The sequence below is a fragment of the Bos javanicus genome, chromosome 15 (assembly GCF_032452875.1).
Source record: "Bos javanicus breed banteng chromosome 15, ARS-OSU_banteng_1.0, whole genome shotgun sequence".
Classification (NCBI taxonomy): Eukaryota; Metazoa; Chordata; class Mammalia; order Artiodactyla; family Bovidae; genus Bos; species Bos javanicus.
The window spans coordinates 45,824,775-45,850,231 of record NC_083882.1 but is presented as its reverse complement, the minus strand read 5'-3'; the positions used below and the strand labels follow the sequence as shown (position 1 = coordinate 45,850,231).

At 36.3% G+C, this 25,457-nt stretch overlaps 1 protein-coding gene across 5 annotated transcripts; it reads right to left on the bottom strand.

The window, feature by feature from the left end:
- Positions 1 to 1,246: 1,246 nt before the first annotated feature.
- Positions 1,247 to 24,559, bottom strand: ZNF214 (zinc finger protein 214). Of its 5 annotated transcripts, XM_061380537.1 has the most exons (7): positions 24,519 to 24,559; positions 24,113 to 24,171; positions 23,421 to 23,509; positions 15,541 to 15,588; positions 9,931 to 10,101; positions 9,124 to 9,284; positions 1,247 to 8,023 (listed from the first exon to the last, which is right to left on the bottom strand). In XM_061380537.1, exons 6-7 carry the CDS (start codon positions 9,248 to 9,250, stop codon positions 6,333 to 6,335), a joined length of 1,818 nt encoding a protein of 605 aa, XP_061236521.1. In that variant the 5' UTR covers positions 9,251 to 9,284; positions 9,931 to 10,101; positions 15,541 to 15,588; positions 23,421 to 23,509; positions 24,113 to 24,171; positions 24,519 to 24,559; the 3' UTR covers positions 1,247 to 6,332. The 5 variants fall into 5 exon arrangements, with proteins under 5 accessions (XP_061236521.1, XP_061236524.1, XP_061236523.1 ...); XM_061380540.1 differs by lacking the exon at positions 9,931 to 10,101; XM_061380539.1 differs by lacking the exon at positions 15,541 to 15,588.
- Positions 24,560 to 25,457: the final 898 nt, after the last annotated feature.

Sequence of the window (25,457 nt, the reverse complement as noted above, 5' to 3'; positions counted from 1 at the left end):
ATTCCTCAACTTATGTGTTCAGATTTTCTAAGAGTGAAATTTATTCTTCTCTGGGAGAACCTTTAGCCCTAGAATTCATCACTGATACAGCAATTCACTTTTGACAGGGATAGATCCCACTCTGCCCCCACTATTTACTTTAGTATATTTTCAGCTGTGAAATGGTTTTTTTTTTTTTTTTTTCCAGAAGGAGAGAGGCTTACCTTTACTTTTCCTATCTATCACTGAACTAGAAAAGGAAGGTAACAACTCTTGGAGACCTATTCAGAGATGAATATCAACTATGGAAAAATCCATTCAAAAATCCTATGCCTGTGGCAGTACTCTCAATAAAGTGTGTCTGTGTTTACACATTCAGACTTTATTTTTGGGGCTCCAAAATCACTGCAGATGGTGACTACAGCCATGAAATTAAAAGATGCTTACTCCTTGGAAGGAAAGTTATGACCAACCTAAATAGCATATTAAAAAGCAGAGATACTACTTTGCCAACAAAGGTCCGTCTAGTCAAGGCTATAGTTTTTCCAGTGGTCATATATGGATGTGAGAGAAAGCTGAGTGCCGAAGAATTGATGCTTTTAAACTATGGCGTTGGAGAAGACTCTTGAGAGTCCCTTGGACTGCAAGGAGATCCAACCAGTCCATTCTAAAGGAGACCAGTCCTGGGTGTTCATTGGAAGGACTGATGCTGAGGCTGAAACTCCAATACTTTGGCCACCTCATGCAAAGAGTTGACTCACTGGAAAAGACCCTGATGCTGGGAGGGATTGGGGGCAGGAGGAGAAGGGGACGACAGAAGATGAGATGGTTGGATGGCATCACCGACTGGATGCACATGAGTTTGGGTGGACTCCGGGAGTTGGTGATGGACAGGGAGGCCTGGCGTGCTGCGATTCATGGGGTCGCAGAGTCGGATACGACTGAGCAACTAAACTGAACTGAATGTTTACACATGTGAATCCAGGCTTACCAAGGATAGCAGATACTGACTAGATCAAAGAAATTGTTTTAAAAACAAGAAAAACCAGCAGAAACTAACACATGGGAGCATACTCATCTGTTGTCTGACAGTCGGAAAGTGGGCATTGATAAGGATCTGCCCAGGTGGAAGACAACAGGAAAGCAAAGGGGCCTTTTGCCCATTGGAAGATAAAACCAGCTATCTGGTCTAATAATAAAATACAGGCATACCTTGGAGATACTGTGGGTTCGGTTTCAGACCACCTCAATAAAGCAAAAACTGTGGTAAAGCAAGTCATTTTTTATTTTTTGGTTTCTCAGTTCATACAGAAGTCATGTTTACACTGTACTATAGTCTATTAAGCGTACAACAGCATTATTTCTTTAAAAAATGTATATAACCTTAATTTAAAAATAGTTTATTGCTAAAAAATGCTAACCATCATCTTACAATGCAGGGTTGCCACAAACCTTCAATTTGTAAACAATTAAAAAAAACCCAAACCTCAACGTCTGTGAAGAACAGTTAAGGGAGGTATGCCTGTATGCACGTCATAGAGGAAATCGTAACTAAAAAGCACAAGAGATAAAAGGGTTGAGGGAAGAAAAGGAAGAGGCTATTAAACTTCCCAGAATAACAGGATTTTCCTTTGTGTTTTCATGGATACAAAATGGTAATATCTCAGTGGTTTTGATTTCTGAATGAAAATGTGTAATCCCTTGGAATTAAAAAAATCTAAATCAATATTCTGCATCAGCTACTATTTGATTCTTTGATCCTAAAATAATTCCTTCATGTTCACTATTTAGTGAATACAAAAATGGAGAGAGAAAGTGGACATGAGGACAACCTGCACAGTGATTTGCTTGATGCTGTTTTAAAGTTTTATTTCTTCTCAATTGCATTATGAATATAAAAAATGCTGTAGTTTAAAGAGGAGGAGAGTTTTTAAGTCAGGTTTTTCTTCCTATGACTCAGTTTTCATACAAAAGGAACTGGAAATACAGGCTTCCTTGGTGGTTTAGACAATAAAGAATCTGCCTGCAATGCAGGAGACCTGGGCTTGATCTCTGGGTGGGAAAGATCCCCTGGAGAAAGGAATGGCTATCCACTCCAGTATTCTTGCCTGGAGAATTCCATGGACAGAGCAGCCTGGTGGCCTGTGGGGTCACAAAGAGTCAGATGTGACTGTGCAACTAACATTTTAACTTTTTGTGGGGCACCTGTAAAGACTTTAATGGATTCTTGGCTCCTAAACCCCCAAAATTCTTTTCCTCTCAATAGACTTGAAATCATTCAAAGATGTGAAGTTAATTAAGATGATGTCTCTTTAACAGTATCCACCCCTAAAACATTTATAGTATGTCAACACTGTGCTAGAAGTTGGAGACCCTCCAGGAACTCATGATACCTATATAGAAGGTACTGTACAAATGATGTGACAGCACAGGATTCCAGAGACCAGATTTGGCTAAGTTTAAGCCTCCACCTTGGGGACAAGATCTTTGAGATGACTCTGAAACTGCATTTCAGCATGAAGAAAAGCTAAACTCATTTTTTAGTGACTGTGTTTTCCAGTTTTACTCTGGTAGGCATACTAATGAAGTGAAAAATAAATTCAACTTATATAAAAGGAAACTGCTTCCTATTATAAAAACTCATTGACACCTCCTGGTTGTCATGTCTACTATATGGCCTCATGACCTCCATGCTTGCTCCTTCTTTGATAGCAGCTGGCTGTATACATCATGTAATTTCATTATTCCATTTCTTTACCAAATTATATTTCTGCTTCCTATCTTTTAACCCAATAACTGAATATATAAAATCATTATAGAAATTACCTAAAGTAATAGAAAACTTGATACATGAGCACATTTATGGTAGTTCAATTCATGATATAAAAATTAAAAATGTAAATCCCTGATAATATAATTACGTATTATGACACAGTCACACAATGGGATATGTAGCCACTATTTACATTTTAAATTTTATGTAAAAAAGTTTATATGAATCTAAGACACCAATAAAAATATAAGATACAGAAAAACATGAAGAACATTAAGAACCACAATTCAGCCTATCAAACTAATAACATTTTTGTATATTTCCAATATTCTCTCCATGAAAATATAAATATATATTTATATATAAATAGAATCCTCTCCTATATAGAGTTCTATATGTATCTTGTACTTTTTCTCTTAATACCATAAGTATATCCTTATCCTTACAACATTCTTGGAAAATATAAGTTTTAATGACTGCATAATATTACATCATGTAGATGCATCATAATTTGACCTTTCATCTATTTTGGGGGGGGAGGACAGCATAAAAATATTTTTGTGAATATCTTGAACACTTATCTGTGTGTGTGTTCTAATGTAGTTCAGAATGCTTGGCCCAGACTCACCACTTTCTGGAGAAACCTAATTGAACATCAGTGCTAATCACAATTATATACCTTATCAGTTCTTCCCTGGGCATGTTTGAAAACACCAGAGTTAACATCTGAACAAAGCTAGCCAAACCAAAGGCTTACCTACTAGCCTATGGTTTGGCCCAGACTAAAAGACTTGTCAGGAGGTAGTAATTGTAAGTTGAGCCAATCATCTCCTTGCCACTCAGAAATCTGGAGACCAGAAAGAAGTTATAAGTCAGTGGTGGGCAAAAAAATTGAAAAAATATGTGTATATTCAAGGGTGTGGTGCGATTATAAGCATGCACAGAGTGAGTAAACAGGAAGTCAGTCTGTAGAGGAGTGGATAACCAAAGAGAAACAAAAAGAAGTTCTTGAAAGAGTAGCCTCATTGTCTAATGGCTTTCTAGAGCAAGTTCTTACATTTAAGCTTCTGTCCCTGTGGGTTTTGTTGTTTTGGTGAGATTCAGAAACATAATGTTATATAACACTTTTTGTATGAAATAAGTAGAGCTTTGCTCTTTGCAAATAGGATTTCCCTAATAGTAGGTAACTATTTCCATAGAATATATGCCTAGATATGAAATCACTGTAGGAGAATGAGTAATAATGATTTTAAGGCTTATGATTCACCAAATAGCTTTTCCAAAGTCGATCAATTTACTCTCAACATAAGCAGTATATAAGTATCAATCATTCTGTACTCACTGAAAATAGCTTTTATAATTTTTGTTAATTTAAAAAATGGTATTTCATTGCTTTAAGGGGCTTCCCAGATGGCGCTAATGGTAAAGAATCCACCTGCCAATGCAGGAGACAAAAAGAGACATGGGTTTGATCTCTGGGTTGGGAAGATCTCCTGGAAAAGGAAATGGCAACCTGCTCCAGTAATCTTGCCTGGAAAATTCCATGGACAGAAGAGCCTGGTGGGCTACAGTCCATGGGGTTGCAAAACGCTGGAGATGACTGAGTGCACATATACACATCACTTTAATCTGTTGATGTCCTGTGCCATTTTTTAAGCTAGCTGTCCATCTTTTATATTAATTTTATAAATTAAGCTTATAACTACCATAATCATAGCAAATATTTTCCCTGTTGTTTTAACTCCTGTATGTTCTTAACCTGTAGTTTAAAATTTGTTAATGTGGTCAGATTTCTGAGTTCCATTTCATCAAAGTTTAAAAAAGTGTGTGTTTTCAACTATATAAAACACACTTCAGTGAATTATAAATAGTTTATGTTTAAAGTGATAGGAAAGTGAAAGTGAAGTCACTCAGTCGTGTCCGACTCTTTGCAGCCCCATGAACCGTAGGCTTCTCCGTCCATGGGATTTTCCAGGCAAGAAGACTGGAGTGGGTTGCCATTTCCTTCTCCAGGGGATCTTCCCAACCCAGGGATCAAACCCGGGTCTCCTGCATTGTAGACAGACGCTTTACCGTCTGAGCCACCAGGGAAGTCTCAAAAGTGGTAGAACCTCCTCTAAAAAAAAGAGAAAGCAAAATCTTGGTCTAATATTGAATACAAATCAGAAGAAATGGATGGGGTTAACTTGTGATTCGTTTTTGATGAAGCAGACTTCATGAAACCATATACAGTTTCATGGAACACAGTTTGAAAACTTGTGCTTTAATCAATACATATTAGATCAACATCTATATGATGTTGGCCATGAGACGAAAGCCTAATTTTATTCTTCTCCAAAGAGTTAAATAATTTTCTCAGCACCACTTACCAAATAATCCTATTCATAAATCTTTTATCATATGTAAAGCATCTAAGCATTGTTATATACACATATGTAATCCACACACTGATTTGTTTTTTAGTTAATAATAACTGAGCATTCTAACCATTTTTTTCAAATGTATCATCAAGTTCTCAATATTTTAACTTCAATATATCATTTATTATGCATTTTCGTCTCTAGTGGCTCAGATGGTAAAGAATCTGCCTGCAATGTGGGAGACCCAGGTTCGATCTCTGGGTTGTGAAGATCCCCTGGAGAAGGAAATGGCAATCCACTCCAGTATTCTTGCCTGGAGAATCCCATGGACAGAGGAGCCTGGCGGGCTACAGTCCATGGGGTTGCAGAGAGTCAGACATGACTGAGCGACCAACACACACACATATCATTTACTATATGTTAGGGCAATCTCATTAATCTTTCTTATAATTGTCTTTGCTCTTCTCAATACCTATTTTTCTTAAACTTTTTTTCAGGAAAAAGAATACCTTTTTCAATTTCAAATCTCATTAGGATTTTGATAAGATCTGAAATAAATCTGTACATTAACATTCCAAGAAAATTATGACTTCTCTATTCAAGTCCCCTTTTATTTTCAATTAAATGTTTTTTCATTATTTTCATTCTACATTTTTGCTATTTGTTCCTTTTAAAGAAAACTTAGTATTACAAGGGCTTTCCTTGTGGCTCAGCTGGTAAAGAATCTGCCTTCAATGTAGAAAAAGAAAGGGAGAAGGAAATGGCAACCCACTCCAGTATTCTTGCCTAGAGAATCCCGTGGACAGAGGAGCCTGGTGGGCTGCTGTCCATGGGGTCACACACAGTCGGACAAGACTGAAGCGACTTAGCATGCATGCATGCACTGGAGAAGGAAATGGCAATCCACTCCAGTGTTCTTGCCTGGGGAATCCCAGGGACAGGGGAGCCTGATGGGCTGCCATCTATGGGGTCACACAGAGTCGGACACGACTGAAGTGACTTAGCAGCAGCAGCTTAGCAGCAGCAGCAAAAAAAGAAAATACTTTAAAATACTGTCCTAAGCATCTCTTCTTAAAGCAAATGATTCTTAGTAGGAATTAGAGGAAATTTTAAATGATGCTTGGGATTATTTGGGTTATTTATAGCACTTTTTTTCCAGCAGCATTTACTAGGCTTAAAGAGAAGCTTTGATTAAAGCTGTTACAACAAAATGAACAGAATTACAAGGTTTCTCTTCTGCAGTTATTGTAAAGATGTGAATTCTGATTGAACCCCTTGTAATACTCATGGCATTTATAAGTTTTCTCTCCTGTGTGGACTCTCTGATGAATTCGAAGAGCTGAGCTGTGGCTGAAACCCTTACCACACTTAGCACATTGATAAGGCTTCTCTCCTGTGTGGATCCTCTGGTGAATATGAAGATTTGAGCTGTGACTAAAGCCCTTTCCACAGTCATCACATCTATAGGGTTTTTCTCCAGTATGGACTCTCTGATGAATGAGAAGATGTGAACGCTGACTGAACCCTTTACCACACTGTTCACATTTATAGGGTTTCTCTCCAGTATGCACTCTTTGATGAGTGTGAAGTTTTGAACTCTTGCTGAAGCCCTTCCCACATTCATGACAAATATAGGGTTTCTCCCCCGTATGGACCCTCTGATGAATGCGAAGATCTGAGCTGTGACTAAAGTCCTTCCCGCAGTTGTCACATTTGTATGGCTTCTCTCCTGTATGCACTCTCTGATGGATTTGAAGATTTGACCGCTGGGTAAAGCCCTTACCACAGTCACCACATTTATAGGACTTTTCTCCTGTGTGGACTAACTGATGAATTCGAAGATTTGAGCTCTGACTGAAGCCTTTACCACACTCATCACACTTATATGGTTTCTCTCCGGTGTGGACTCTCTGATGAACATGAAGTACTGAACTCCGACTAAAACTCTTACCACACTGATCACACTTAAAAGGCTTCTCTCCTATGTGAAGTCTCTGGTGAATGTGAAGCAATGAATTTCTACCAAGGTCCTTATCACACTGCAACTTATAGAGTTTCTCTTCCAGGTGGATTCTTTGATCATGGTGAAGCCTGGGGATCTGACTGAAGCTATTACTACACAGGTTACATATGTAAGGTGCCTCCCCTGGGTGGGCTCTCTGATGAAAGTGAACACCAAAGCTCTGACTAAGGTTACTGGCAACTTCGTCACATCTGTACAGCTGCTTACCTGTGTGGATTCTTGGATGTCTGTATAGGTCTGATCTCTGAGGGAACCATGTGGGGCTGATGGAGCATGGATAGAACTTTTCTCCAAGTTGATTTCTCTTGTGGAGAACGCACTGTGAGTTCCAGTAATAAATTTCTTTACATTTTTTACATCCACAGTACTTCTCTTCCATAGAGCCTTTCAGCAGGTCATTTTGGCATATCTCCCCAATGTACTCTGGAAAGGCTTCCTGTCCTGGGATAGAATGCTGACGTATGAGCTTCTGTTCTTTTTCCAGAGAGAGATTTTTCCTGGATATGCCAACAGGGTATCTGAGTCCTTGAAAACCACATGAATCACTCACATAGGTTTTTCTACCATCATCTTCAGAGTGTTTCCTTTCTAAGGACTGACAAGGTATACACTTGGTATATTTTAAGTTCCTGGGACTTTTGCTTTCAAAAGTCAGTTCATAGTTCCCATACCCTGCTACTTGTGTGGGGAGTGTCGACCATTCTTGGTAGTGAGAAAAGTGTTGCTGCTTTAGGGCTTTGGAATCTATACCTTGAACCATTTCCACATAGTTTTTATTTTCATATATCGGAGTGCGGGCAGTCGTCCAGCCTTGCCAGCAGGAAAGATTTTCATGGTCTAAATATCTGAATCTTTCTTCCTGGAGTTTGCAGCTCTCTTTCCAATTTCCTAAAATATAAGCAGATAATCCAGTGGTAAGATGAGAGCTATGTTTAAAAATTTCCAAGTATCTCAGTCAACAAGCCCCAGAATTATAGGAATATATAATTTCTCACAAGTGAGAAAGAAGGGTTATGACTTAGACTGCTCCATATTTGGGTGTGAAATTCATTTGTTTATTCATTCATAGATGTATTAATTTCACTCATTCATTCAATAAACATATCTTGAGCATCTACTACTTACCAAGTACTGTTAGAAATAAAAAAGAAAGTGATTGGCTGCATGGAAATCATCTTAAAGACTGAGATTCAATTAGATTACTCTATTTGGGAAATTATTATAAGAAATAAAATACCTGTTTCTCTTTTTTGCTCTAAAATAGTGTAGTAGATTGTGTTTAAAAAAAAAACTCTCTGCTTATTTACATTTTTGGGTGTTCCTCTTACACACTGACTCTATAATTTGCTTTGGCCACTGGGACAAAAGTGAGACAAACAGAAATCTGTAAAGTACTTGTACGTTGGGGTTGGTCTCTTTTGCTGGTTTTAATAGTCCTGTGATCACAAAATGAGCCTGGGCTGACCTCCTTGAAGAGAGACATATGGTCAACACATGGCCATTATAACACTGATACTGACCAACTGCCAGACATGTGAGTCAGGCTATTCAGCTTTATTTTAGACCATCTAGCCCCAATGAAGTCACTCCTGATAGAAGATCCATGTAACCAATTGGAATCATGAAACATAACAAAGTTTTAAGTTACTAAATTTAGGGTGGTTTGTTATATAGCAAAAGCTAACTCCTACAAATAGAACATGAAGCGAGAACAAATTTAGGATTGCACAAAATTATAGGTGGAAATCTGTGCTTTATGTGTAATCCAGAAAATATTCACAAATAATCACAGACACCTATTAATTACATAGCTAAAATGTTTTGGAAGATACCTTGTTTTCTTTATCTGTTATTTTTCATGTGATTTAAGACCCATTTTTGAGAATCTCTTTTACCTCAATACAGCAATCAGAAAGAACCAAAATACTCAACAAAACAGGTCCCAGAAAAAAACTAACCTTATTCCCTAAGAGTTGGGAAAACTTTACCTACTAACATGACATTTGTGTAATTCTCCCACATGACCTCTCTGTAGAGCTTTTTCTGAGAAGAATCCAAGAATTTCCACTCCTCCCAAGTAAAAATAACAGTCACATCTTCAAATGTTACTGCCATCTGGTTGAAGATTAGCTTTCCAGGAAGAAGCAATCTAAATAAGAAGATGGACAAGGAAAAAACATTCAGCATGTAACATAGTGGTAAACCAAAAAGAAATAACTCTAATAATGAAGAAAAGCAAGAAGAGACATAGGTCAAGTGGTTAAATAATGTATACAATCACTGAATACCATCACCATCATAAGAAACATTTATATATATACCATTCGTCTGCTAACCACTGGGCCAGGTAAGTGCTTCACATATATCTCAAGTAATCCTCATAGTGATCCTTTCTTGCAGATACTATTATTACCCCCATTTACACATTAGTAAATAATGGTTGAAAAAGATTAATTCCCAAGATCATGAACCTGGAGGTATTGCCGCTAGGATCCAGGTCTACACACTTTGAAAAAGAACTGTGTGCCAACTGTTAACAATATCGCTTCATGATTGGTCATTTTAGACATTATCTATTTACTTCCTACCTCTACTTTTCATCCTCCTACAGCATTACTGCTAATTTTCTGGTTAAATCAGTAAGCAGCACTTGTATAATTTTGAATATGATTATACACTTTTGGGGGGGTTACCTGTTTAATTTTCACTTGATAAGTTTACTGTCCTCAGATTCTTGATTTATTTAAAAGGCTTTATATAATCTGTTTTTTCAGGTGTCTCATTCCCTTACCCACCCCTTTTATTTTGGAAAGTCTATCTTCCTGCTCCAGTCAGGGCCTGCTACTCTTTAGTGCTCCATTATCAAAATCACACGACTCTTCCTCTTTTGTGATTTACTCCATTAATTGGGAGGCACATAACAACGTGAGTTCAATCAAGCCTGTGAACATTACACTTTTTAGCCACTGAAAAAAGCAAAGGTGAGAAACAGGTGAGGTTTTCTTTAAAGGAGAATCTCCAAACATAGTTACTAGGAAAGATACTCAAGAATCATTTGAATCACTGTATACCTGAAGTCTTTCTGTCCCTCACAAGTGGCTGAGTATAGAATTCTAGAGTGAAAATATTTTTCCTTAAAACTGTTTCACTGTTTTATAAGCTTTTACTGTTGCCAAGACTGATTTAAAAAAAAAAAATAATAAACTGTAATTCCTTTGTAGGCAACTTTTTCTTTCCTCTCTGGAAATATTTTAGGGTGGTCTTTAATGGCTGGCCTTCTGCCCCAAATGATGTATGGATTTGAGCTTCTCCAAAGTTCACAGGGCTCATCAGTTCCTTTCTTGTCTGTATTACTCTGCTGTACTCTGGGATGTAACATCTTTAGCCCTAAATGGCTCTTATCGCTATTCCTGTTGCCATCCAGGTTTTTGCCATTCTTATCACTATTCCTGTTGCCATCCAGGTTTTTGTTGAAATTTCTCATTTGCTGATGGCTCTTCAGTTTCATCATTGTAAGTTCATAAATTTTTTGGTTTATTATTATTATACAGTTTTAGAAAGTTGAAGGATAAATGCATGTTTTCTCTCTAAAAATAATTATTTTAGTAGAACAGATCATAAGTTGGTTATGTAACAAATTCATTTTATTTCTTTGATGACATATTCTTAATTGTAAAGTTAAATTTAAAATGTTCAATAAATATTAAGAATAAAAGAAATAGATACTTTTAAGGAGATTACAATAAAATGAAGAAAACTAAACTGTCATCATCATAAAATTATAATCATAGCAGCAGCTAAATATTATCTAGCAGTTAGGGGCAGTTATGTGAAATAGGCTACGTTATCTCATTTATCATCACAACAATCCGGTAAGGTATTATTATCAACACTAAAGGAAAGAGGAATCTAAAATTCAGCAAGATTAAGTAACTATTACAAGGTCCTGTAGTTACAAAGTAGTGGTTTTTTAACACAGTCCTACTGCTGCTTTACCTCCTAAGCAAAAGTGAGAGAAGTTAAAAACAACTTGTGAAGGGTGGTAAATCAAGATTTCCACATATAACCATATGATGTTAATATAGAAGGACAAAAGGAAGATATACTGAAATATTGAAGGATTCAAAATATACCACCCAGATACCATTTTCCAAATAAACTAAATAAAAACCCATGCCTCAAAAGTGAAACATTAATCACAAATATGAACTCAAGAATGAAAAAATACAGTGCTTTTTATTTTTTAAATGTTTATAAATGCTAAAAATTTTAAAGACAGCAAGTCTACTTAACACATACAAATTGGGATTCTCAGAAACTGACAAACTGGTGTCAGTATGAAAAATAAATGAACTCACTGGTCCTTCACTTTTTAAAAAGTACAGCATATAAAAACCAGTCTGCTGTTACTGGTTTTGATTGTCATTTTAAGAAAGATTTAAGAATTTATTTTTAACATATACTAGAGATTAAGAGTCTAGTATCTTTTACTGAAAGTAAGTTCATAAAAATTGTAACAATGCTAAAGTAATGTAAGTAAAAATTAAGTCTACCCTCCACAAATAACTTATGAAATAACCACTATTATTTTCATTGTGTCCTTTCTGACCTTATTTTCATACATACCCCACTAATGTTTTTTTCATAACAAAGAAATCATAATTCTGCAGTTTGCTTTTTCAGGTAATGTGTAGTGTACAACTTCCCATTTCAGTACATATAGGCCTGTGTTATTTGTGGTGATTTTTATGTATGTCCAAAATTATTTGATTTTGTCCAAAAATTATTTGCTATGCTTCCCTTGAAAAGGTGGAGCCTAAATCCCCACCTCCTTGAATGTGTCCTGGTCTTAGGGACTTAGTTCTGATGAATAGAAAAAAATGCAGAAGGGGAAGCCATGGTGTGCAACTTTTAAGACTACCCCATAAAAGGCACTACATCTTCCTCCTTGTGCATCCCTGATAGCTCAGGTGGTAAAGAATCCGCCTGCAGTGCAGGAGACCCCGGTTCAGTTCCTGGATTGGGAAGATTCCCTGGAGAAGAGAAAGGCTATCCACTCCAGTATTCTGGCCTAGAGAATTCCATGGACTGTATAGTCCATGCGGTCGCAGAGTCGGACATGACTGAGTGACTTTCACTTTTCTTCCTCCTTGTTTTTTTCTTGGATCAATTACTCTGGGAGAAGCTACCTAAAATACCGTGAGAATACTTAGGCAGTCCTGTGGAGAGGCCCATGTGGTGAGGAAATGAGGCCTTCTGTCCTCAGTGAGAAATGAGGTATCTGCCAATAGCTATGTGAGAACCATCTTAGAATTGGATCCTCCAGCCCCAGTGAAGGCTTCCAATGAACTGTAGTCCTGCTGCCGGCTTGACTGCAAGCTCATGAGAAACCCTGAGCCAGAACCACATTGCTATGCTCCCAGATTCCTGACTCAGAAACTGAGTAAGATAATAAATGTTTGTCATTTTAAAAAGCTTCTACATATAATTTGTTATGCAGAAATACATGGTTAATGCATTGTTGTAAAAGTTGCATAGCATTTCATGTTATAATGTTCTCTTTTTTAAAAATATAAATTTATTTATTTTAATTGGAGGTTAATTACTTTACAATATTGTATTGGTTTTGCCATACATCAACATGAATCCGCCACGGGTATACATGTGTTCCCCATCCTGAACCTAAAATTTAACTGTTCCCATACTAATGGACATTGAGATAATTTCCACTTTTCTGGCTATCATAATATGGTAATAAACAACTCTCTTAAATACATCATGGAACACTCACTTGAACCACAAGGCATGTGTATTTCAGTTTACCAAAAACAGTATAAGACTCCTCTTGAAAATACTTTAAAAAATATGTTGAAACACTTTCCTCCACTAGAAAAGTTAAAAGCTGAATACCTACATTCAAAATTAGTAGGTAGAAGTCTATAGAGGAAAAAAATGAATTATATAAAGGATAAATTAAGATGGCAAGTAAAATTCTTAATAGACAAAAGGATACTAAAATAGTTTTAAAATATAGAGGCATACTGCATAGAAGAGACACACTCCAAATTACTGAATCCTAAAAGATTAAACATGAAAAGACAGGATAATCTAACAGAAAATTGTAGACCAAAATAAAGTAGGCTTTGCAATATTAATATTACATGAAGTAAAATCAAAGGGAAAAGATTACATTAAAGTCATTTAATGAGAAATGAAATGACTGCCCTTCGAGTACCATCAACGAGAATTAAAATTTTGTCAGAATTTCTCCAACTTTATATTGGTAACAACTGAGTATGGAAAATTTCAAACAGTCATGAGTAATAAAGAGGACAATAAAATGACGTCCCATATAACCACTCAATAATTACCAACATTTTATGAATCTTGTTTTAATCCTCTGCTTCCCCTATTACTATTATTGTTGTTATTATTATTGGCTGGAGTATTTTAAAGAAAATCCCAAATATAAGGTCATTTCACATGTAATTATTTCAGGAATAGTCCAATATGTATCTTTCATTAACTGATAGGGACTTTAAAAAATGTAATTGCCTAACAAGATTACTATTCTATTACATAATATCATCTAACACTCACTTCATATTTAATATTTCTAATGTAAAAGTATTTGTTAGTTGAATTGTCTAAGTCAGGATCCAAAAATGGTCAATTTGTATTTGGTTACTGTGTTTCTTAAATCTTTCTTGTTCTATAAGTCACCTCCTACCTTTTAAAAAAAATTTATCACACCATTGATTTGTTAAAGAAACCCAGACAATTATCCTGTAAAACAATGGTTTTCAAACTTTATTAAGCATCGGAATCACCTGGAGAACTTGCTAAAACACAGTTTCCTGGGCATCATCCTCAGAGATTCTGATTTATTAGGTCCTAGATAGGAGTCAAGATTCATTTGTAATAAATTCCCATGTGATGACAATGCTGCTGTTCCAGGGACCACAGTTTATAAATAGCACTTCTACAGAACATCCACATGTTTGGCTAATTTGGCTAATTGTTTCCTTGTGGTGTTTGAACTTGTTCTTTATTCCATTCCTGGTACTTGGTCCTTTTATTCCAGAAGCCTGTGAAGACTAAAGTTCTTTTTTTTTCTTTCTAGAAAGAATACACTTTCCAGAAGTATATTCTGGAAAGTGTATTCTGTAGTGTATTTCTGTTGTACACTTCCTGTTACAATACTTGAGGGCTGCTAAATTTACTAAGTAGTGGGTTCAGGTGCTTTCAAGTTCCGACCTTCATTCTAATGTTTCCCATCAATCTTTCACTTAAAGTTTTGCAAGTAAATGATGATCATTTCTTAGATATGTCATTAAACATTGTAAATTGATTTCCTAATTCTATCACTAGTACACATATAAGCTATAATTCTTCTAAAGAAGTCCCCATCACAAATTTTCTGGTTACCCTGAAATGTAGTCCAATCAAAAAAGTCAGGATAAATATTTATTTCCCAAACTATCCCCTTAAGAAAATTAATTTGCAGAGTAGTTAGATGGTAGATTGGGGCAAAGTAACCACCAGATGTGACTAGTAATGATTTGAATTGTTTTGCTTTTAAGCATTTTTATGAATTCATTGATTTTTACATATTTGATGTGTTTCGGTCAAATTGCAGTCATTTTACTTTTAGATATTCAAACCTCTCTTATCTTAGGCTAGTGGGAATTCTTTCAGGTTGGCCTCAAGTTCTTGTGACATGACCATTTCTAGTGTTTGAAAACATCCTTACTTTCTTGCACAAGTGTCCTAGATTGAGTTTTGTTGCTTTTCCGGTACCAACCAAGATTCACCATTTCTCCAAAGTGTTTGAAAATCTCAGTTTTTTCTTTTCTATATACATGAACCTCCCCAACAATATGTAAACTTGACAGCCCTCTTGTCTTCCCATCCATAAACATAGTTATCTCTCCAATAATTAAATTTTTCTTTAAAGGTCCTTTTCAAGATGTTAAAATTATTCTCTAAGTATTTGAAATTTTGATTCCTTATAATTTTGTCAGGTTTTGCTATATATAATTTGAAACACATTCTTAGCTACATGTTTTGTTCATGATTAATACATCTAACCTTTTTCATGGCATTACTTTAGCTAGGTCTCCAGTAAATAGCACAGAGCAAGATCATGTTTTTCATCAACTCTCTATGACTCAGTTTTTTTATAGGTAAGTTTTATCCATGTTCATTTATTGTGATTACTAATATATTTGGACTTATTTCTAAAATCTTATTATTTAAAAAAATTCTTCCATCCATTCCTGTCTTTAGTTTTTATTTTTTCATTTCCTCCCATTTTGTCCTCTATGATTTTGATTCCATACATATATTAGTAATTTATATTCTTTAAGAGTCAACCTAAATATGCTTTAAACATATACACTTACCTATTTTTCTAGTAAGTCATTTAAGAAAAGAAACAAATCCAGGAAAGGCTGCATGAGATATAATAAGGAAAGATGATCAAATGCCTTGGTAAAGTTTATTGTTATCATAAAACAAGTAAAAACCATAAAACAAAATCTAAGAACAAAAAAGGAAAAAGAGAGCACATCTACACCTACCCTACAGTTCTTGACAATACGAGCACTGATGAGTGGGAGATAGAGAAAAGGGACATGGTGGTGGGGGTTTAATCACTCAGTTGTGTCCAACTCTTTGCGACCCATGGACTGCAGCCCGCCAGGCTCCTCTGTCCATGGGATTCTCCAGGCAAAAACACTGGAGTGGGCTGCCGTTTCCTTCTCCAAAAGGGACATGAGAGTGTGCCAAAGTACTTGTCTGTTTAGAAAAATGACTTAGATATAAGTTTAAGAAGTCAATAGGAGTAAATAAAAGTCAACATGGGTTTTAAGAGCAATTACCAGAAGGACCATAGTAGAATCTATAAAAAATAAAGCAAGAACAGAAGACAACCTGTTTCAAAGGAAAACAGAAAAGAGGAAAGGCATATGATAGTAAAAATAATAGTATAGCTCAATCTCACAGATTAAAAGACACAGATTTGTAGGTTAAAAAAAATAAAATTCAATATGTGGTTTAGAAGAGATACACTAAAAAGAAAAAACATGGGAATAAAAGGATGGAAAAACATATTCCACACAAATATGAACCAAAAGAAAGTTGTAATAACTAATTTCAGCTGAGATAAAATTTATAGCAAAAAAGTTGTAACTGTGTATGGCAATAGATGTTAACTAGACATTGTGATCATTTTACAACATATACAAATGTAGAATCATTAGGTTGTATACCTGAAACTAATATAAAGTTATATGTAAACTATATCACAATAAAAAAATGTATGGCAAAAATACCATAAGGAACAGAAATATAGGTTTTTATATATTAGTAACCCTGGAGAAGGGAACAGCTACCCACTCCAGTATTCTGGCCTTGAGAATTCCAGGGACTGTATAGTTCATGGGGTCACAAAGAGTCAGACACGACTGAGCGATTTTCACTTTCACTTTCACTTTCAAATAAATAGTAAGAAAATATCCAAAATAGTTAAATTGCATCCACAAATAAAATTTCAAAATGTATGAAGTAACAATTATCGTAAGTTCAAGGAGATATATACATCATTGATGGTAATTATGGATATTAATACACTCCTCAGAAAATGATAGATCAAGCAAAACCAAAGAACTCAATATAAAGACTAGACAGTACACTACGCTAGTTATTTTATCTGTGTTGAACTCTACTTCTGAAACACTAAAAACACATTTTCATGCACCTACAATACTGTTACAAGATTGGCCATGTAGTGGTCCATTAAAGAAATCTAAATAAACTCCAAAGGATTAATATAATGCAAAATACATTCTTTACATAGAATGTAATAAAATTAGGAACTATTAACAATAAAAAACCAAGTAACATATTAAATAGCCCTTAAAAGGAAAACATAATGATAAGAAAAATTTGAATTGAATAATAATAATTACATATCAACTTTTCAAGATTCAAATAAAAAAGTACTTAAAGGAAATAAGAATGGCTACATATAATCAACCTAAGCATTCAACTCAAAAACTTAGAAAACAGAAACCCTCCCACTTTAAAAAAATAAGCAAACTTTAGAAATGGAGAATAAAGCTGAGAGTCAAAGGTGCAATAAACAGATGATGAGAAAATGCATAAAGTCAAAAGATACTCTTAAAAATTTAAGAAGTCAATTCTTTATGTCTGTTTCTCCACTGCTGCTTTGCTTTGTTATGGACATGGGGAGAGGGCAGCAGAGGGTGAGATGTATGGAGAGAGTAACACTGAAACTTACATTACCATATGTAAAATAGATAACCAAAGGGAATTTGCTGTGTGGCTTAGGAAATTCAAACAGGGGCTCTGTGTCAACCTAGAGGGGTGGGATGGGGAGGGAGATGGGGGGAGGCTCGAAAGGGAGTGGGTATAACGTATACCTGTGGCTGATTCATGCTGAGGTTTGACAGAAAACAACAAAATTCTGTAAAGCAATTATCCTTCAATTAAAAAAATAAATTTTTAAAAATTTAAGAAGTCATATCTCTGCAAGTTTGATTTTCTTAAAAAGATGATTACAAACAAAATAAAAGACAAAATGAGGAAATAACCACAGGTATAAGCTTTTAAAGAAGACAAGGGCATTATGAACTGTCTGCAAATACACTTGAACATCTATATAAAAGGACAAATTCCTAGTAAAGTACACAATGCCAATATAAAATGCCAAAATAGATTTTAAGAGTAATATATAATTATAGACCAGTAAGTATTAAGGAAACTGAAATGGCAGCCAGGGTTCTTTCTCTCTTCCCAAAAATCACAGGCCCAAAGAGTTTTATAGTTGAGTTCTAGCAAATGTTTAAATAAACATTTGATTAAATGTTTAATTACTATTACAATCAAATTATTTTAGAAAATAGAAAGTGAAAATTATTGACTCATTATATGGTCAGTGTAATCTTGATTACAAGACCTGATAAGAACAATACAAAAGAATAAAACTATAGGCCCATTTTTAAGTTTGATAAATATGTAGAAAGTCCTAAATAGATATTAGCTAACTTAATTCAGAAATATATGAAAACTGTGCATCATGATAAAGCATAATTTATAACAGGAATGGAGAACAGTTCAACATGAAAAATTAATCAACATAATTCACTCTAGTAATAGACTACATAAGAAAATCATGATTATCTCAACTGATGCAGAAAAATTGTGTACTAAAGATAATAATTTTTACCACCTATATGTCCTAAAAAAACTTTTAGCTAACTAGAAATAAAAAGAAACTACCTAAATCCGTAAAGATTATATACTAAGAATCCACATCAAACAATAAGCTTAATGGAGAAATTGTATATGTATTCCTTTTATGATGGTACAAGATAAGGATATACACCATCACCACTGCTTTCAAAATAGTACCAAGGGTTCTGACAAATACTAGAAGAAAAGGAAAAGAGATAAGCATAAGGATTAGAAGAAAAAACATAAAATGTCATTATCTGCATATATTATGGTCATTTACCTAGGAAAACAAAAGTATATGGATAAACCATAAATTAATGAGCAAGCTCAGCAAAATTACCAGACAAGATAAAGCAAAAGCATCATGATAGCAGCAATCAATTACCAGGAAATAAGATATCATTCACAACAGCCAAAAAAAAAGCTATCTTATAAAAGTTTTATCTTTGACGACAACTTTCAGATTCCAATGAAGTAGTAAAAAGATTATCTGAATAAAAGAAGAAGCATGCCTGCATGTTCTTGGATGTGATGACTCAAATTCATATACCTCCAGTCAAATTTCTAGCTGGATTTTTTGAGGAATATACTTTTTCCCCTAAAATTTATAGGGAGGGAAAATAAGTCTATAAAGACTTAAGTAAACCAAGGAACACTTGTCCTCCCAAATATCAACATATCAACAAACAGCAGCAGTAAAATCAGAATAGGCCAGTAGAATGGAATTGAGGATTCAGAGAGTAAGGAATGTACTTGTTTATATATGAAAACTTATTAACAATAAAGATGGTATTAAAAAGCAAATAAGGAAAAATAGATTACTTATATTAGATAGTGGTAAAACTGATTATATGAGAATAAAGTTGGATTCCAACTTGATAGCATATACAATGAGAACACTAGATGGGTTAAACATTTAAATTTTAACGTTACAAAGTCAGTAAAATAAAGTGTTGGAATTGAGAAACATTTACCACTGTTAAATGAATCCAAGGGCCAGTTCTTTGTGAGAAAAATATTAACAAGAAAATATATCAATCCCTGACTAGCAACAAAAAAAAAAGCAAAAGGGGTGGGCATAAACAAAAAAGTTAGAAATGAGATTAGTGAAAAAACAATAGATAAAAGTTTAACTGAATATTAGGTGGGCACTTTCCATAATTCTATAGAAAATAAATCTGAAAATCTGGATGGGAATTTATCTTCTCCTGGAAACCTTTTGATATGGCCCCAAGAAAAGGGAAAAGCCATGAACAGATCAGATATTTTGAAACAAATTGGTTAAGTTATTGAAGACATGTGACTTTCACAATAACAACCCAAAAGTTTCCTTAAATAAATTCTTTCAAATTTTCAAAGAGCAGATTATATGATTCTATTAAATTATTCCAAGGCATATAAAAAATTAGCAAAATTTTAATAAACTCAAGAAAAGAGATGGCAAAAGTCACAAGACTATAGATTTATATTACTAATGAATACGGACAAGCTTCAGAAGTAAATAAAGTAAAATATAAGGTCAATAAAATTCAGCAACACCTGTATTTATAATCTACTGCCACATAACTAGTTACTTCAAAATTGAGTGGCTTAAAACAGTGATTATTATCTTTCATGGTTTCTCTAGGTCAGACATTCAAGGGAGGCTTGGCTGGGTAGTTCTGATTTGGACCTCTCAGGAGATTCTGTGGAGTTGTCAGCTAGCTCTGCAGTCATCTATAGGCTTGAAGGATTCATTCTCAGAGTGGCTGTCTCAGTTTCTTTCTACTTGGTCCTTTCTTGTGGCCTGAGCTACCTCTCAACATGGTGGCAAGTTTCTTGAGTGAGACGGGCAAGCAAAAGTTGCATCCTTTTAATGACTTAGCATGGGAAGTCACATAGCACCACTTCTGCTGTTGTGGTTTTCTCCATTGTTCTGCAGTGTTCTCCAATTGTTCTCCAATGTTGTTCTCCATTGGCTGAGGCACACACTCACCCCAGCCAGATTTGAGAGGAGGGGTCATAGATCCCATCTTTTGGTCAGAAGCGTGAAAGTCATATTGTAGAAAGAGCATGAAGGATAGGATAAATTATAGGTATGGCCATCTTTGGAAAATGTAATCTGGTACAGTACCAAAGTATATTATAGCATGATGAAATGGTGGCTCATTCAAAAAAAGCAAAGGAAGGTTCATAAGAGAAAATCTATTAGTTATAAGCCATAATCATAATGTCAAATAAGAAAAGCCATATAATTATTTTAATCAACGCCCAAAAGGTATCTCTTAAAGTTCAACATTGGTCCTTCATTTAAAGCTACAAACAAAGCAAGTTACCAAAACAAAGACATGCAAAAACAGTTCAAAGCCAAAGGTAAAACAATAAAGGCATTCCCATTAAAATTGGAAACAAGGATACTACAAATTCACTATTTTACAGCCATTAATACGAAAGCATTTGCTAGTGCAAGCAGACAAAATTATCTGTAGAGGGTGTGATTGTTTTTTTCTGGGAAGTCCAAGAAAATCAACTGAAAATTATGAGCAATTGTAAGCGAGTTCAACATCCCAGAAATTCCACTACAAGGTTTGTATCCTAAAGAAACTTACATATGAATACCAGAGGATATGTGTAAGAGCATTTAGAGTATGACTGCTGTAGTAGCAAAAACACTGGAAATAATCCAGAAGGCACAATTTATGTTGGATAAATAAGCTGTTTTTTTATACTGTGAAATAGTACACAGCAGTGAAAATAAACTACAGTTACATGAATCAACATGGTTGCACTGTAAAAATCTAACGTTATGCTAAAGTAGCCATTCACAAAATATATACAGTGATTGCATTTATCTAATGTTAAAAATAGGCAAAACTAAACAGTTTCGTTTAGCGATACAGACATAGGTAGTTAAAACTACACACACACACAAAAGCTGGGGAATGCCAAACACAACATTTAAGGTATCAGTTGCCTCTAGGAGAAGGAAGAGTGAAGTTGCGGGCTTATCAGGGGGCTTTTAAAAGTATTTGCTGGTCTATATGGTGGGTACCCATGCTATCATTGTATTTTAAATTGCACATATATGTTTCCATATATTCTTTGTATTTTTTTCTCACACCAAAATAAATACCTGATAGGTTTAAGAGTTAAATTGTAAAAATACTTGAAACCATAAGAAATAATTGAGGAAAAGTAATTATGTACTATTAGACTTGGAATGAAGAACTTTCAAAGTATAAAACTATACATATAAATAAAAAGAAATAAGATTCACTTTATGCAAATTTAAGTTATATAAACAAAGTCCTTAAAAGTAAAAGACAGATAACTTAGAGTAATGCTTATAGCATACAACAAATGGTTGCTGCATTTTACATACAAAGTACACCTTTTATCATATGGAAAAAAAAATCAATAGGAAAAAAGGTAATGTATGTCCAGTGGTTTTATCAAAGAAGGAATCCAAATGATCAAGAAGTATATGTTTAAAATGATCAATCTTAATAAAGACTGAAAAGATGCAATTCAAGGCTAAATTTTAAAAATAATATTCAATGCTGGTAAAGGTTCAACAACACAAGATCTTTCATTATATGGTTGTACCAGTTAGTTTATGCAATATTTCTAAAAAAGAACTTAGGTTTTTTAAAAGCCTAAAACATGTTTGTATTCTTTGACTCTATTATCTTATTTCCTAGAACATATCCTGAAGAAATAGAAATACACTTGATAAATTATAAGAATATTTATTGGAAGTTGCTTATAATAGCAAAATATTGGGAAATACTTAAGTTTTTCCCAATAAAAGAAAATTTAAATAAAGCATGGTATACACTTGGAATGAAAGATTATATAGCCATTAAAACTCATGCTACCAAAACATACTTGGAAAAATGTCCACTTCATATGTTAAATGAAAAAATGAAACATATAACAGCCATTCACATATTCAACAGCTATTCACTGAGTGCTTACTATATGCCAGGCATTGTTCTAGATACTGGGAACATTCTCTGCCCTCATGGAGCCTATCTATCATGATTCGAACTTTTTTATATATACTTATCTTTCCATGTGCATGTGTGCTAAGTCACTTCAGTCGTGTCTATTCGTGACGCTATGGACTGATCCTGCCAAACTCCTCTATCCATGGGATTCTCCTGGCAAGAATACTGGAATAGTTCGCCATTTACCCCTCCAGGGGATCATCCTGACGCAGGGATCAAAACTGCAGTTCCTGCAGCTCCTGTATTTCAGGTGAATTCTTTACCGCTGAGCCACCAGGGAAGCCCCTCATATTCTGCCAGAGACTAAATGATGGTCTTCCTGCTGGAATGATATCTTCCAATTCATAATAATAATTCAAATTTGAGTACCTGCTCCTGTCTTTTACTTAAAATTGCCACTCATTCCAGCACGGTTTAACATATGGTAACTTTAGAAATTCTTGTTAACCTCATGTGGTTTATTTGCCCAAGGTTAAGGAAATACCCGAGAAGGCGATGGCACCCCACTCCAGTACTTTTGCCTGGAAAATCCCATGGACGAGGAGCCTGGTGGGCTGCAGTCCATGGGGTCGCTAAGAGTCGGACACACTGAGCGACTTCACTTTCACTTTTCACTTTCCTGCATTGGAGAAGGAAATGGCAACCCACTCCAGTGTTCTTGCCTGGAGAATCCCAGGGACGGGGGAGCCTGGTGGGCTGCCGTCTATGGGGTCGCACAGAGTCGGACACGACTGAAGCGACTTAGCAGCAGCAGTAGCAAGGAAATACATTCTGACATTTATTTATCTCAGAGTATCAAAGGCAGTATGAATTATATAGTAGACCTGAATGGTTGGCTGGCTCAATGAGTAAATGTTAAGAAAAGACCCTGGGTGGGAGGCAGGGGCTTGCTGTGTAGGAGGCTTGAAAGCTTCCCAGGCGAACGAGGAACATGTTCTACTCAGTCTGGTCCGTCCATCCCTGCTGCCACTTCTACTCCTGCTATCCATGGAAAGGTCAGGGGCATTTTATAAATAAGAGAAGACAGTCCTACTCACCCAGGATCAGACTGTGAGGGAAAGAGTGACCATTCTTTCCTCCTTTGTGCTCCTTTTCTAGGGAAGGGTGGAGTGTTGAGAAGGCTGAGCTGAGAGAGGAGAGAGGAGGAATGAAAGACTGGCATGACTTGAAATTCCCAAACTCACTACAATCCCCGTGCACTAAGATTTGAGTGTGACCCCCAAAACTCCCAGAAAGATGTCAGAAAGAGCCCAAGAACAGAAAGGAGACTTATATTAACTTACACTCAGGACCTCATTTATGAATATCTAGAAAAGTACAGTTCTAGCCTGGGCATGAAAACATAGAATTTGATCTCAAAGTTTAGTCTCTCCAGAAATACAGATGCTTTCCATGTAATTTAACCTCTCTGAGCATCAAAATTTGCCGAGTTTATGATTAACAAGAAAAATAAAAACAATTGGAATAACAGCACACTTAAAAAGCTTCTTTCTAAAAGTATTTTTAAAATTTTGTTCAGTCAGTTAAGTAGAAAGGTTAATTCCATCTCCCTCTCCCGCCCCACTTCTTACAACATAAATATTGGATTTACTATTAGATCAGAGTAGAGAGTCTCAGCAGAAGATCCCAGATCTAGGGCTTCCACGATGTGATGATAATCCCACCAACCACTTGTAGAACTCTGAAAAAGATCAAACTTCTAAACCTTCTAGGACCTCACTTTCCTCACCTGTAAAATGGGGGCATTAGTCTTTGACACTCTGGTCCTCCCTTGCTGATCACAGGTCCCTGGAGAAAATGATAAACAGTTAAGAGCCCTCCTTCTCTAGAGAGAAAACTGATTCATGGTGTTCCAGGAGCAGGACAGGTTTGCACTCCCCTCTAGGCACCAAGGGCCGCCAGAGTTTGTAAATCTGAAGCTCCGGGTTCAGACATACAAACTGTTCTTGCAGAGCAGGATCCACAGGGCCTCTGCTCCTGCCGCGGAGACACGGGCGGCCTCCGTTCCGCATCCAGACCTCCGTCTCAGCACCTCGCAGCCCCGAACACCCCGGCCCGAGGATCCAAGTTGCCTCTGCCTCCTCTCTCCTTCCCCTTCAGTTTTAACGTGGGGAGGGCGGTTGTGAAGGACCCACCTTCACTGGAGTCCGAGATTTCTAAGCCTGAACGACTTCTCTTCCGCCACAGCTCTTCTCGTCCTTGTCTGCTTCTGGTTCGGTGCTCCTGAGAGTCCGCGTCACCTACGGAGCCTCTGGAGAGGAACAGGAACCAACTCAAATACTCTGTCCAAACAACGTCTGCCACCCTGTTTGACCAAAACCAAAGCCTCAGGCCTGGACTGGACACTCAGAACGTTCCCATGGAGACGGGAGGGGGCGGGGCAGGAAAGGAGCGCGCCGGAGGACGTGTCTCCTGATTGGCCAGAAAGATCGGAGCGGCGGCATAGTCTTAAACCACCAGTGTTCTAGGGCGGGAGGACCGTGCACTACTGAATGCACTTTGAACCGAGGATGGGCTTGAGCCATCTAAGATATTACTAACGTTAATGGACAATTCTAGGTTTTTTTTTTTTAGGACCCCTGGGAAGCGGGGCAGGGCTGAGGATTCTGGGAAATAGTCACCCTGGGGGGCGAGGGGTGGTAGCGCCTGCTGTCCGCGCATTCAGCGAAATGGGCACCCCACTAGCCTTGGTTGTAGCATCCTCCCCAAATTCTAGTTACAGAGCCGCGAAGAGGGCTTTTCAATTTTCTGTTTATGGTTGCCGGAACCCGCTTCTCTCCTGCTAACTCGTTGGTCGGGTTGGGCTTTTCTCCCTCTTCTCTTCCTGCTAAGTCTTAGCCTTCTCTGGTATCATCGTGTTCTCTCACCTGGATTCAGTCATTTTACTGCCTCAGTCGTGTCCGATTCTTTGCGACCCCGTGGACTGCAGCACGCCAGGCTACCCTGTCCATCACCAACCCCTGGAACCTGCTTAAACCCATGTCCATCGAGTCTGTGATGCCATCCATCCAACCATCTCATCCCCTGTCCTCCCTTTTCCCTCCTGCCTTCAATCTTTCTCAGTATCAGGGTCT

What these genes read in the sequence shown, in the direction of transcription:
- ZNF214 (XM_061380537.1), bottom strand. Translation starts at nt 9,250, where the DNA reads ATGGCAGTAACATTTGAAGATGTGACTGTTATTTTTACTTGGGAGGAG. An exon ending in CACAAATGTCATGTTAGTAG is followed by an intron (nt 8,024 to 9,123) that starts GTAAAGTTTTCC and finishes CTTATATTTTAG; the next exon opens with GAAATTGGAAAGAGAGCTGC.